Source organism: Protomyctophum parallelum, assembly GCF_964188405.1.
Source record: "Protomyctophum parallelum genome assembly, chromosome: 11".
Lineage (NCBI taxonomy): Eukaryota > Metazoa > Chordata > Actinopteri > Myctophiformes > Myctophidae > Protomyctophum > Protomyctophum parallelum.
This window is the reverse complement of record NC_139707.1, coordinates 44,145,802-44,160,873: the sequence shown is the minus strand read 5'-3', so window position 1 is coordinate 44,160,873 and position 15,072 is coordinate 44,145,802. Positions and strand designations below refer to the sequence as shown.

At 43.0% G+C, this 15,072-nt stretch overlaps 1 protein-coding gene across 1 annotated transcript in view; it reads left to right on the top strand.

The window, feature by feature from the left end:
• Positions 1–15,072, top strand: part of dgkg (diacylglycerol kinase, gamma) — a 91,526-nt gene that overhangs the window by 31,176 nt on the left and 45,278 nt on the right. The window contains 10 exon segments of the mRNA XM_083776960.1: positions 693–767; positions 1,646–1,765; positions 3,023–3,140; positions 5,257–5,345; positions 7,073–7,189; positions 8,087–8,185; positions 8,940–9,050; positions 9,534–9,607; positions 11,351–11,425; positions 14,926–15,011. Coding sequence (XP_083633086.1) covers positions 693–767; positions 1,646–1,765; positions 3,023–3,140; positions 5,257–5,345; positions 7,073–7,189; positions 8,087–8,185; positions 8,940–9,050; positions 9,534–9,607; positions 11,351–11,425; positions 14,926–15,011 — 964 coding nt within the window.

The window sequence follows — 15,072 nt, the reverse complement described above, 5'->3', positions numbered from 1 at the left end:
ACAACAAAAAAAGCACGTGGTCTTAACCACTTAAACTCTTTTATTCCTTTTCTGCCGAAAATAGCAGATCTTCAAGCTCACAAGTTCTAGATTAAGAATTTAAAAGTCTGCACGTTTCGGGCCCGACACGTTACCACTTCTATAAGTAAATATACTGTATGTCTGGGAGCATAAATTGGTGTGCAGACTTTTTTATTCTTTGTCTATGACTGTTTGTTCCTGCACCCAGCCTACTTACAGTAGGTTTTTTGGATGTGTGTGTCTTTTGGCTGTTTCTCAGCCTCCTTTGCCACAACTTCTAGATTGACGTCGTAGATTGATGTTTCGTGACAGGATTCTGTGTACAGAGAAAAAGTACAGAGCCAACTCCGGTCAAGTTTCATAGGTATATAAGATGGTTTACGTGGGTTTTAACCCATTCTGACCGGGCACCCATTTTGGTGTCAGCATCATGTTATGCTTTATCTATTTAAAAATAGCAGATCTACAAGCTCATATCGCGCCACCGAGTGGCGCGATACGAGCTTGTAGGTCTGCTATTTTTGAAAAATCGAAGAGCGACTGACATTTTTAGAATCTGATCTCAGGTCAGAATGGGTTCATCAGACCAGTGTGTGTCCGGCGGAAACCTCGTATGAATCTGATCTCAGGTCAGAATGGCTTAACACTTTGTTTCTTTGTTTCTGATTTAGGAGCTGGATCGTATTATCAATCAGATGGTTCATGTGGCGGAGTACCTGGAGTGGGACTCGACAGAGCTACGGCCGGTGAGCAGAACCACTCCGGCGATCAACTGGAGATGAGCTAGCCTGAAAACAAAACAAAAAAAAACCACTCATCTCCCTTCCAAACTTTTTATGGTGGTAAAGGTCCACAAAGTCAACTTTATTTATAGTAAAATCCTGTGACCCTTCAGCAGTATAGTTCTCAAACATTTTCTGTTTCCAAATGCTTAAAAAATATGGTAGATCTAGAAAACGAGGGTAGGTACCCTCACAAAAAACATGCAGTAATCCTGGTCACTAAACTGCCTCCTCCTGGCCAGCCGGGGCGCCTGATGGAGGGGAAAGGAACTGGTTCCTTCCACGCGCTACGTCCAACCAGGGAAACTCCCCCCTGTCAGGTGTAAAGGAGCAACTTGGACACTCAGGCATGAAGGAAGCATGAGTTCAAGTCCGTTGCTCTCCCCTTGTCCCCCATATATGGGGACTAGGTTGGTGGAGGGTGTGTAGAGCCCAGGACCACATTAGATGATTGACACAGGGGTGAAAAATGGGTTACAAAATCGTGGGATAAAAAATATATATTAAAGAATATATATATATATACTGTATGGTAGATCTAGAAAACGCACAACTCCTCCCATCCTGGCAAGTCAATATGCTTCCCAATTATTATACAAAACGTTATATACAATTTCATGCCTACTTTTGCCACCATGAAACGTATCCAGACCTGTGGAAGTTGTGGACGGCAGTGGCTGTTTCGGCGCTGTAGTGCCGAAATGATTTCTTGTTACCTCCGCCATTGGTGTATGAATGTGTGTGTGTGAATGGGTGAATGCTTTGGATAAAATATATTGATTCATTTAATTTCACTGGGATTAGATTTTTTATACCATCATTTGTCTCCCTCCCCCTTGTAGATTCTAAAAGAGATGATGGAGGAGATTGACTACGACCGAGACGGTACAGTCACGTTGGAGGAGTGGATCAGAGGAGGCCTCACCACCATCCCTTTACTGGTGTTGCTGGGCATGGAGACGGTATGTGTGTATGCATGTGTGCATGCATCCATGGGTACGTTTATGCAAGCATGTTGCAATGGAGGTAACTGGGGGCAAGTGTTTTGGGCTACTGTAAGTCTCAAGTATCGTGAAAAAAAGATTGCGGATGAAGTTTTGTGAAAAGTTTGGTGTGAATAAATAACGCTTTTAGTTTAAGTCCATTGGGCTCTGCTTTTATTTGCATATACGCATTACAATTAAGGACAGAACCTTAACGATTATCTCTAGCCCCTCGGCCCACCCAGAAGCTGTTACAGCACCAGGAATCATACTAAAACAGACCTCTGACTACCAGGTGGTCGACGTAAATCAACCTGCCAACACTGTACAAATCCCGCATTTTGAACAATTTTTATACCCTCAGAGTCTTAAAGCTGCTATAAGCAATAATATGTCAAAAGAATTTATGACCTTTTCTTCTTTTTTTTTTGTATTCAGACAGCCAGCAATGGGTAGAACGCTCCCAAACTAAAATGAGTCTCTGCAGGGGCTGCAATATGCATTCAAAGATGTTCCTAGAAGCTTTGTCATTGGTCGGGAAAAGAAAACCCCGGTCGCTATGACTAACCAATCAGGAAGCAGACAGGCAAATCGACCAATGACAAAGCTTCTAGGAAAATCTTTGAATGCAGATTGCGGCCCCTATTGCGGCTCACAGAGACTACTTTTTTGGGAGCGTTCTACCCATAAATGTTGACATTATTGCTTATAGCAGCTTTAATGAACACTCGGGATTTTGCTGTGAACCTGCCACCCTCACACAGAGACCCCTTTTCCACCGGTTGGTTCCCAATGGGAACCGGTTCAGTTCTTTTTGGTTCTTAGTCCATGAGCCAGAGTTCCAAAATTGAAACATTAATTGTGAATTGAGTGGGCAAAACCATACCTATATTAGATTGTTATCACCATTAAACTTCCCCAATTGAGTACTTACACGAAGACAATGATTTATTGTATTACAAATTTTACATTTTTAAATATGCAAATGAGGCATTATGTAGGAAAATATGCAAAAATATGAAAAAGCTACTACTGTGGAAGGGTTATCATGTATTCATTTACTTGTATTGATCCTATAAACAATTTAATATAGGGTATAGTTTGCCCACCAATTTTGGAGCTCTGGCTCAGTTCCAAAAAGAACTGAACCGGTTCCTATCGGGAACCAACCGGTGGAAAAGGGGTCAGAGAGGGCTGAGAGGATCCACTGCTCTTGATTCTGTTCTCATCCTGTAGAATGTCCAGGAGGATGGCCAGCACGTGTGGAGACTGAAGCACTTCAACAAGCCAGCGTACTGCAACTATTGCCATACCATGCTTCTGGGGGTCCGGAAGCAGGGTCTCTGCTGCTCCAGTGAGTGCTTGTGTACACCCCTGGATTTAACTCTGAGAGTGCAAACGTTAGTGAGGAAAAAAAGAGGGTTGCACTTAAAAAAGATCAATTGTTTTAATTACCCACATTTAATGCCATTCCAAACCACATAACGTTTTAGGCCATCTGGTCTTCAACAGTGTGTGTATGAATGTAAAGTTACAATAATATAGGGTCCATTTGGAAAGGAAGTAATTACTGGTTCTCAGGAGAGAGGAAATTACTTTTCTGCACTCACCCAGCCGATTGCTGCTCAGATGGCTCAGAATGAGCACAAGGGGGAGTGTCCCTTGCTCAGGAACACATCAACTGAGCGAGCCACGTACGGTGCCGAATCGGCAGCGTTCCAATTCCTAAACGGCCTCCCTATAGTCCCTACCCACTCAGCTTACGGCTCCATTTTGTTCCATTTGTACACTCTTTGAGTTAAATGAACACTGAGCATTTTACGGCATGTTTTGTCTTTTATGACGGTCATGCCTGTGTGTGTGTCTGTCTGGCTGTCTGCCTCCCTTTCCATCCATTTCTGTGTGTCCACCTGCCTGTCTGCCTGCATGCCTGTATGTTTTTCCCTGTCCGTCTCTTTATCTCCCCCTTCATCTGTTTTCTCCTCCTCCATCTCTGCCAACGCCTCTTTATCTTGTCACATCTATTATTGTCTGTGTTCTCTCTATCTTCCCCTATTTGCGACCTTTTTTGCTTGTCCAAGTCCTCTAGTCTAAGGTCTGAGTGGCCCTGAATCAATCCAGTTTTTCACTGAACAGGCAGCACACTCGCCATTAGTAAAACATTAGCTATGTCATTATGTGTAATTGTGTTATTGATCGACGTTCTGCCACAGAGCACTTCTCAGGGCTAATGTCACTGTATAGCCACAACCCATTATGTCAGGTTTATTTTCCACTTACGCACAGACTGATGGTCTGAGGCAAATTATACTGTACTTGTAGATGTGCTAATCTAATTCCTTTCTCAACCGACACTTGTTCTCAACGTGGACAAGTGCCCTGGAACCCCAGGGGCTAAAGGCCAGGACAAAGTACGTTTTAGTTGCGTTGGGGGTGAGAGAAGCACTCAATGTTATTGCATGTGTATGTATACATAGTGCCCTACATTGCTTATGTCGGTCTTGTGAACTATTATGTGCAATACACAAATTCATCCACTAGATGGCAGTATGATATAGTACTTTATTGTCAGTTCACACTGAAATTTGTCTTGCGACCTGGCAGCCAAGTATGCAGAACACATATACACACAATTGCCATAACACAAAGAACAAGACAATTTACATACATAAAGACATGAAGACAAGTGCAATATCCACTGCTTACATGGCTACTACAACTCCTGATTAAGCCTCAAGGTCGACTGGTGGACAAAGGACCTCTTTAGTCTGACCTTATTGTATGCAGTGGTACACCATATCTCCTTCCTGAAGGTAGCAAACTATATTCTCCATACAACACATGCTTAGTATTAGAGGTGATATTCCTTGCTAACCTAAGTTAGGATGCTGTTATCATACGTGGATGTATAAAGTAGTGATGTAGTGTAAACATTATACTCAGTTGTAAAACGTTATATATTTAACAAAAGCCAACGTGGGATCCCCCTCCTGCTTTGGCGCTTTCTGCATCGATTACGGGCAACTCTGTAAAGCACTTAAATGGTCGACCATTTGGAACCAAATGGGCCCTTTTGGATCTAGACACTCTCTTACATTATTACTGAGGATTTTAAAGTGTAGATTGGGGTCCCCGGAGATAAATATTGTATCAAATGGGGGTCTGTGGCCTAATGATGATCAAAATGGGGGTCCTTGAATGATGAATGGACTGCATTTATTATAGCGCCATTGTAGTTTTTACGACCCTTCAAAGCACTTTACAATGTACTTCACATTCACCCATGCACAGCACACACACACACACACACACACACACACACAATGGCTGGTTAAATGGCTATGGTAAGGAGACACGCAGCCACGAACCATACAATTCCAAGGCTCTACCCCGTGAAGTGAACCAATGCTCCTGTGATCCACTGTCTCACTGTCTTAACGGTTCACCATATCTTGCTGTTTTTCTTGCAGTATGCAAGTACACAGTCCATGAGCGCTGTGTGTCCAAAGACATTGCTGCCTGCATCAGCACATACGCCAAGTCCCGCAGACATACCAACGTGAGTGGAAACAACCACACGAGCATGCAATTCAATCCTATCAACAGGATGTGTCAGAAGTAGGCAAACGTGAAATCATGCAAAACATGTTAATAGTGCTTTTTTTTTTACGTTGTTTTTCTGTTTTTGTTTGTTATATCAAATCAAATCAAATCAAACTTTATTTATAAAGCACATTTAAAAACGACTGTCATCGACCAAAGTGCTGTACAAGTCAAGAAAAGAGAAAAAACATACAGCAACAGCAATACAATAAAATAAAAACAATACATCAGTGTCAAGTGGGTATACATATGAATATAATAGGCACTAAGGTAAGAGGAGCTCAAAATAAAAGGTTGGAGTTTAAACTGGGTTTAATCTATAAGGGGATATCCTTTCTCAATAAAGGTTCATATAAAAATTATTAGGTTAAATGTTGAAGAATCCACTCAGTATCATACTAGTAGTATAATAATATTTAATACTTTTTCAAACAATATTTGATCTTATTCAGTTACTTGGGATTTCAGTGCATGACATACTGTAATGTGAAAATATCTACACTTTGATAATCTGTATAAAACTGAAAAATCACCCTTTCATCTAGACTCAGAGTATTTCAGCAGGTAATTAAGTGACTGGCAAAGCTTTCGCCCTGATCTAGATTGAACCTATAAAACACCTCAGTAATGTCTTGGACTGCGTACTTAAGTACCAAAGACTTCTTGGGTGCAGGTAATGAGACAGTCTGTAACATTGACCACTCTGTCAGGCTAATAATCTATCTCATTGGCTTCTGGCCCAGTTTAACTGCTCAGCAAGGCTCATGGGAGTACAGTACAGTACAGTACAGTACAGTACAGTACAGTACAGTACAGTACAGTACAGTACAGTACAGTACAGTACAGTACAGTACAGTACAGTACAGTACAGTACAGTACAGTACAGTACAGTACAGTACAGTACAGTACAGTACTAGCCTCGTGCAGCCAGCCTTCATCTGCCTTTGCATTGCATATTGCCCCAGGCAGATTAAGTCTGGCCCCTCTCAATTGTGGGAGGACTTTACGGCCGAAATGGTGATGAGCCATCCAGATTCGTCTGGAACCAGGCTATAACCAATCAGGCCCCAGTATGCAAATATGGGGCGGGACATTACGAGACTAATATAAGTACAGCAGCACCACTCACTTCAGACGGGTCTGAATTCTTTTAGTTTTCGTGACATTAATTTGATTAGATTTTATTTGTTTTTCTTTTAGGTTCTATGACCTCAGTTACACTCACCCACACATCCTGAACTGCAGTGGATTCTCTGTGGTCTGGGGTTTTCTCTGTGTGTTCTGAAGCCTTTTGAGCTTCAGTGAAAACGGGCAAAATCCCTCAACAGTGACATCTGCTGGCAAATTCCTATGTCATATATGGGATTCGTGGACTCACAGTCCACTGAGCCAGACAAGCCCAGAACACAGAAACGCTACTGAATGTTAAAAGTTCAGGTTGTGTGGGTGCAATTGAGCTCAGAAAACCTAAAAAGAATAAGAAGAATTACAGATTCAATTACAGATTCAATCTCACACTGTATTGTTATTCGATGCGTGGTGAACTTGCAGATTGACCTCAATTTGATCAGGCCTATCATCAATAATTGGCCTATGAGCTCACATGTTTGTTTGTTTCCTTTGTTTGTTTGTTTCTTTCTCTCTTTCCACCTGTCACTCACTTTCTTCCTTTGCTCTCTTCAGGCTATGCAGCATGTATGGATGGAGGGTAACTCTCCCACCAAGTGTGACCGCTGTCACAGGAGCATCAAGTGTTACCAGGGTCTGACAGGCCTGCACTGTGTGTGGTGTCAGATTACTGTGAGTATCAAAACACATATACTGTATGTATGCACAAAAATAGTGTATAAGTCCATTGGGAACACCTAGATTCTCCAAGCCTTGAGGCAAAGACATGTCGCATGTATTTCATGACATACAGTCAGAGAGGTTATGAAAGAAATGCACGCATTAAAATAATGCATATACTCAGTATGTCTTTCTATTGAGTGTTTTGATACAAGATAAGTTGTGGATATAGATAAACATGTATGATATAGCCGAGAGATAATTAGTGCTCAACATGCTAACCCTGGTCTCTACTGGACTGCTGGATGAAGAATAACATCTCTTTTTTCCCCACAGTTTAGTTTATTCAGGATTTCAGGGCATACATTAAATAATGACGTACTTGCATTTTATATGAAGCACCTATATAGGACATAAGCCAATAATGTGTCGACATATTCATTCTAGGGATGAAGAATATCATCTCTGACAGTGATATTCAACCAAAGCCCAGACAAACCTTGTTTACCAATAATACACCCCTTTTAAAGTACATTGGAATGAACACAGATTTGCCCTCCCTCCCTCCCATAGTCACGTAATAGTGTTCTTGCTATGCAGCAGTCAGGTTATGTCATTAGTTCTGATACAGTGCCAGCAGGGAGAAAGAACGAGTGAAATAGAGCAAGGCTGCATACACAGACCTGCATACGCACACACTCATGCACGCATGCATGCACAGTTGCACACGCACACACACACACACACACAATACAACGCTGTTGTATTTTAAGTCCACTAGATGGCACCATTGTCATGTAGAATATATTTTGTATGGCATCAGCACTTTTGTGTAAAATCCACATTGAGTGTTGAGTGTAATTTACAAAACACTAATATAAGTGCACTCCTCTCTATCATCCCGGTCAGCTTCATAACAAGTGTGCATCCAACGTGAAGCCAGAGTGTGACGGAGGTGCTCTGAGGGACCATACTTTGCTGCCCTCGTATATCTGCCCCGTGGTCCTGGTGAGAACAGTCCTCTCTGTATATCTGTATATCTGCCCCGTGGTCCGTATATCTGCCCCGTGGTCCATATATCTGCCCCGTGGTCCGTATATCTGCCCTGTGGTCCGTATATCTTCCCCGTGGTCCGTATATCTGCCCCGTGGTCCTGGTGAGAACAGTCCTCTCTGTATATCTGTATATCTGCCCCGTGGTCCGTATATCTGCCCCGTGGTCCTGGTGAGAACAGTCCTCTCTGCCCGCAGCACTGAACATGTAGCCTCTATTCTTAGTCAAAAAGACCTGAGTTACAATTGTACTACACTTTTCCCCCCCGCCTACACACCAAATTTGTTCTGCCAATTACAGATCTACAGATCTAGCAAGCTCAGCTTGTAGATCTTCTATTGTTGTTCGCCCCCAGAATAGATATGCTGTGGTTCAAGTGGTTAATGTCGCTGTCGTTCTCTGTAAAAAAAAAAATTAAACACAATTAACCAAATGGACCTGCAAGGGTTACAGGCACTTTTAACATTTTATTTAAAAGGTATCCCTGGCTACCGCAACGCATTTCGACTCACTGCATTGTGCTGCTATTGACGGCGAAGAGATTTGTGGTAGAGGGAGAAAATAAGAGGGGCCTCCTATAAAGTATATACAGTAGGATTTTAAGTGGTAAAATATCTTGGGACCCTTCTCCCCTCAATACTGTTTGACTTCCTCTATTCCTTTCCCCATCTGTCTGTCTGTCTGTCCGTCCATGTACCTGTGTGTATAGGACCGTCACTCTGTGGTGAAGCGTGGAGAAGGGGACTCCCCACCCAGCACCAGTCCCGATGACACTAGCCAGACCTTTAAGTTCTCTCCGGGAGACGGTCAAGCACTACAGGTATACCTAATGTCAGAGAGGGAACACACAGTTCATGTCCTAGAGCTTTGGTTCCCAAACCTTTTCATTTCCCATTTGAAAACATATGCCAGGGACCCCCATGAGAGAAGAATTTTACGGCTCTAGCAGTGATTCTCAACCCGTTTAATTTCAAGGAACCCGAGTTTCACATGCATTAGGCTACGGACCCCCCATTTAATGGCATTTCTATCTCTGGGACCCCAATTTATATTGTAAAATCAATGTTAATTTAACTCTGAGAGTGTACAAATGGAACCAAATGGACCCGTTAGGTACACTCTCTGAGTTAAAGACCCAAAATTGGCCATTTAGTTCCAAACTATCATTTAGCTGGGGACCCCCTGGAACTCCCTCAGGTACCCCTGGGGGTCCCCGGACCCCACTTTGGGAACCACTGTCCTAGAGAAACCTGATGGTATCATTTGTATCTATCTCTCTGTCTGTCTCTCCCTCTCCATCCAGATCACCCCTCTCCCAGGTACACATCCTCTCCTAGTCCTGGTCAACCCAAAGAGTGGTGGGAGACAGGGGGAGCGGTGAGTTCGCTCTAATCTAACCTCCAACCCCAGCATCCCTATTCTGGCGGGAACATTTGGCGATAATGGAGCGTCGCAGTCCCGCCCCCCAGACGAGCGGCCTGGAAGAGAATTTCCCATAAACTTTTCCCATAGTCGTCTCAGAAAGTATTTATTTAAAGACCTATAAGCCTCGGACAAAGCCAACTCGGATGGTGACAACTCACGACAATAAAACACAATTTTATGGGCCGAACAAATATTTAGAAAGATGAAAAAAAGGGCAGGGTACAACACTATACTAACTATTTGTTGTTTTTGTTCTTTCTAATTATTTGTTCGGCCTAAAATATTGTGTTTATTGTCATGATTTGTTCGAGTTGGCTTTGTCTTACAGGTCTTTAAATAAGTACTTTCTGAAACGTCTTTGGGAAAATTTTATTGGAAATTCTCTTCCGGGCCGCTTGTCGTCATGAAAGGGGACTGCGACGCTCTATAGCAGACCTATAAAGCTAGGCAAAGATATTCAGTGTGGAGCAAAAATATTTTGCCATTTTGTCACTGTGAAACTATGTCGATACAACTTACTGTACATGCATAGAGAAAAGGAAGAAAGAGACATTTTAGCAATGGGCCCTTGTTGGACCCTGCAGTATCTCTGAACATTATTCTTTGATGTGCGAAGGAGACATTGTATCTCCAAATGAAAGTGTTCCCCAGTTCTCCACTTACCATGCAACAAAGACACCATAGCAACACACTTAAATACCAGTAGAAAGGAAATCATTCTCTATTAATAGCTAATTGTCGCACAAATAATTTTCTATTAATAGACACTTCTCAGACAAAAGGCCCTTTCAGTGCTATTTTTGTGTACTTCCAATCTGCATTTAGCAGTATATACTGTACAGTTTGCTCAACTTAACAGGTCTTGGCTGATTTGTCACTTACTAAAAGCTGTAGAAACCAACCTTTACTTACTACTGTGGTATGACTTGCTATCTGACATCGAGTAGCTGTTTTTGGTTACAAATCCATCCCCAACTGAACAATCCCTGACTTTCTGTGTATCAAGCAAAGTATTTTTTTATTGAATGAGAACATTCAAGGTCACATGAGAACATTCGTTCATGTGGCCTTATAGTGTCCGATAGTTGCACACCTTCTACCCAATGCTGTGAAGTGCCTTGGTGCCACTGCATGCAGCTGGATTGTGTAGGATTCAGTGGTCATTTCATGTAACTGTCATTTCAAAGGTTATAGGAAACTGTCAAAGTGGAGTCTGCTGGATACTGGCAGCTTGTTGTGAGAATAGGAAAGAAAGAATGCTGTGTTATTTTTTGCCACGCTGGCAAAGAACACTGTATTTCTGCCACATATACTGCCTAAAACATCATCAGCAAAGAATGTATCAAGATACTGTGGACAGTATATTTATTTTTCATTGAATTCCATTGATGGTAGCCATATGGGAGTAAGTAATCCTACAGTCTGATGCACATGGGTATAAGGTGACATTGACTGGACTTTGCACTTACTCGGGTTTAGTGGCATTTTGATTGTGAAGATAGACCTGTCAAAGTGGTTCAGAGCTTCTTGTGATGTTGTCTGTGTGTGGACTAGAGTAATGTTGTCAAGTTACTTCCATCTACACTCATTGGCGCAGCTCTATACACACATCCTTTGATTAGGACACATGATGTACATGAGTATAATAAACTTGATTATTTTCTTCTTTCCTTCTCTTGTCTCTCCTCCTTTCAGGGTGCTAAGAAAGTTTCAGTATCTGCTCAACCCCAGGCAGGTGTACAGCTTGGATCGAGGAGGGCCCATGGTTGGGTAAGTGTGACATATACAAGCCGTTGGCTTATGTTGATGGCACTCAGACACTTGTACAGTACATAGAGTATAGGCAGAGGGTGCACATAACAGGTGCGCCAGTGTGCATGCGTCGTCAAAATGCCTGCTGCACGGCAGATTATATGCATGGAGGCGCTTTTGCGTACCAAGAACTGGGGCCGCTGGGACTGGAGAATCCATTCCTGACACAACATTCCGCTGCATTACAGCCAAGCGCTCGTCCAAGAAGCAAGCCCCATTACGAGCTCTGGTGTCAAGTACTACTTGACACCCTGTGGCTCCCACGCATGTTGGTAGCCACGGGTTAGTTTTAACGTGCCATGGGTTAGTTTTAACCTCCCACGCATGTCGGTAGCCACAGGTGAGTTTTAACCCGCCGTGGGTTAGTTGTAACCGGTCACGCATGTCGGGAGTAACAGTGTTGTCGGACTAATGCCTGTCGGACTGTTAGTATGTCGAACCAACGTATGCACCCCGGAGAGCCTCAGTATAGGCCACAGCTGCAGGGTTCATGTGCAATCTAATCTCATGCTGGCGAAGGTAGCCACGCGCACCAAGCAACATCTCCAGGTGCTCCTCTGAGAACTAGCCCAAAAATGCACCCCTGAGTACGCATGGCACGCACGCGCGCACACACACACACACACACACACACACACACACACACACACACACACACACACACACACATTTTCAATAAGCAGAATGGATGGAGAAAGGTTAATAACTATTTCATCTATTTCAGAAGTGTTATTTATTTCTGGCTGTATTGTTAGTATTGGACCAATACTATGGTACTATATGGTAGTCCCTGTTGAACTGTTGTGGAGGTTGGCCAAGAGGACTTGCATACAGTACACATAAAATAAACAGTAATACATTAGATGCAAAAGAGTCGATGCTATGTTCCTTGTGCTCAATGTTATTGTGCAACGGAACTTAAGCCATTCATAAAAAATGCACTAGACAGCACAAGAGTCCTGAATGATTCACCTGAAAGTGGGCTGACCTCTATTCTCTCTTCCCCCGCAAATATCTTTGTGTATCCCCCTCCTTCTCTCTGTCTCTCTCCCCTTCCTGACTCTCTTTTGGCAGTCACGACTCTCTCTCTCTCTCTCTCTCTCTCTCTCTCTCTCTCTCTCTCTCTGTCTCTCTCTCTCTCTCTCTCTCTCTCTCTCTCTCTCTCTCTCTCTCTCTCTCTCTCTGTCTCTCACTCTCAAAAGCATTGAAGGAAAAGAGAAGCAGACTCAGTGACGTAATGCTGTGGATAATACACAGAGAGACAAGCAGAGAAGCAGCAGGGGTTGAATGAACTGCAGTGATGTAATGTCATTATTGTTGAGCAGCAGTCAAGTTGTCTAATTAGTCCACAGAGATAGTACTAATAGGATGAGGGCAAGAGGGAAATAGACACACACACACACACACACACACGCACACACACAAGCACACTTTAGTCATTATTTATGCAGATGCAGACACACGCACGCACGCACACACGCACGCAGAAAAATATATGGACAAAGACACACATTACTTATGCCTGATTTATATTTGAAAATCTCTACGTGCATCTATAAACTGACAACACGTCACGCCTGCGTCGTATCGTCCGCCCCCGCTTCCCTCCCCCATCCCCTCCCACATGTGTGTCATAAGACGTTGAGGGTTGATTTCACTGTCCCAGTTAACCTCCTTTTATCATGACTTCCTGTTTTTCATTATATAAAAGTGTATATTTGCACGTCTCTAAATGTTCTGATGAATTGAAAAAGGTGGACCCTGTTGTAAACGAGTGTAATGCTTTATGGTGTTGTTGTCCACAGGTAACAGTTTTTGCATTGAGTTGTGCTTGAAATGTACTGTAATTCTGCAAACTGTTAATAAATACTTCAATCAATCAATCAAATTGTGAGCTTATCGGCTATTTTTGGCCCATGGCACCGTCATACGACAGGGCATTAATTAGGCTTTACTGTACCGTCTACGGTACTGCGTTGAGCTCTCTTGATGCTCAGAGGGTTGATGTACCTCTGTTTCCATGGTCTCCCTAGCAACAGTCTCAACAGACTTTGAGGTGCCATGCAGCTCACCCCATGCTGATTTGATTGGCTATTAGGCTATTCTTGTTCCTCTGTGATTAGTAATAGTTTCCGTCTTTACAATATCTTACATCAACGTTGGCCCGCTGGCATATGGCTACGTTGAAACACTCATTAGGCTAAAACGGGCCTAGCCACTTTAGCCCAAGGAGAGTTCTTTTGTGCAGAACTAATGCTTTGGATAGATTCAGCGTCATGAAACCCCCCTAGTTTGACATGTCACATGCTACTTAAAGCATGATGAAATTTTGATTTATTTTTCCTTATAAGTTGTTAATGGTATGGTCACATATTATGCCAATTGTGAATTGCTCAACATTTCCAAGTTGGCACCCAGCAGTTTCTAAATGCTGGGGACCCATACTCAACATTTCTAACATAAAACGTTTGGTGTACTAAACATGTCACATCACAAATCACATTCACATCCTGAAATCACATTCTGGCAAGTGGACTATATATTGACACAATGGCACATGTTCCTATTGGGTGTTTAGTTTCTGATGTGACATGCAGCATGCTGCTCCTTGCTGAGGAAATGTCACCAGGAGCATCATGGCATGAAGGCACTTCACTAAATCTCAGCTTTTGGTCTTCTGTCATCTAATAATTGGCCAGAAGAGGGAGCTGTCTGCCTCATCGCCATTAATACACAGTATAGCCCACAGTGAAACCAGCACCGACCAGATCCAGAAGTAGTCCCGAGTCCCGACGCGTACATAATAAAACCCCACAGTGTTCATTTAACTCTGAAAGTATAACAGGGTTTTACACTTTCAGAGCTAAATGAACATGCAAAGGACTGGTAGTACACGCAACGAACTGGACCGTTATATCAGTTTAGGTGGCTGAAGGCAAATCTTGCAGCTATCATTATTAGATTGAGGAGGGCCCGGCCTGCAGTACACAGTGCCGTATATAATATTCCTCACTAGACATGGGTGAGACATGGCCTTGTTTTGGTCTAGGGCCAGCCAGGTGCTGTGACAGAGGGAGAGAGACGGAGGTAGCGGTGTGCTGTTTGCAGCTGTCTTATGAAGGAGGGAGATGAAAGTTGCTGTCGACACTTTTGTTCAGGCTCACATTAAAGGTCCCTTTGAAGGGGACACACTCAAAGCCACCTCCTGGGTTTTTTATGGCTAGGAATGGAGTGAACACAGCTGGAGAGGAGACGCACTGATAAAAACACAGCTCTCGCTGTCTCTCTCTCTCAATTTGATTTGTCCACTTAATCTTTCGAAATCCCACAATGACTATTAGGAAAGGAAATGTGATTAAAGGATGAATTTCCTAGAGAAGCATTGCACTTTTTGAGAGTGAGCAAACCTATAACTAAAACGAAACACTGGATGTATTTTCCTTCTCAATTTCCCCCAGGCTCAACTTTTTCCACGACGTCCCCGATTTCCGGGTGCTTGCATGTGGAGGTGATGGCACTGTTGGCTGGATCCTTGACTGCATAGGTATATCCTGACTATAGACTCATCCTAATTACAGTTCATAGCTGATGTATTTTATATTAAC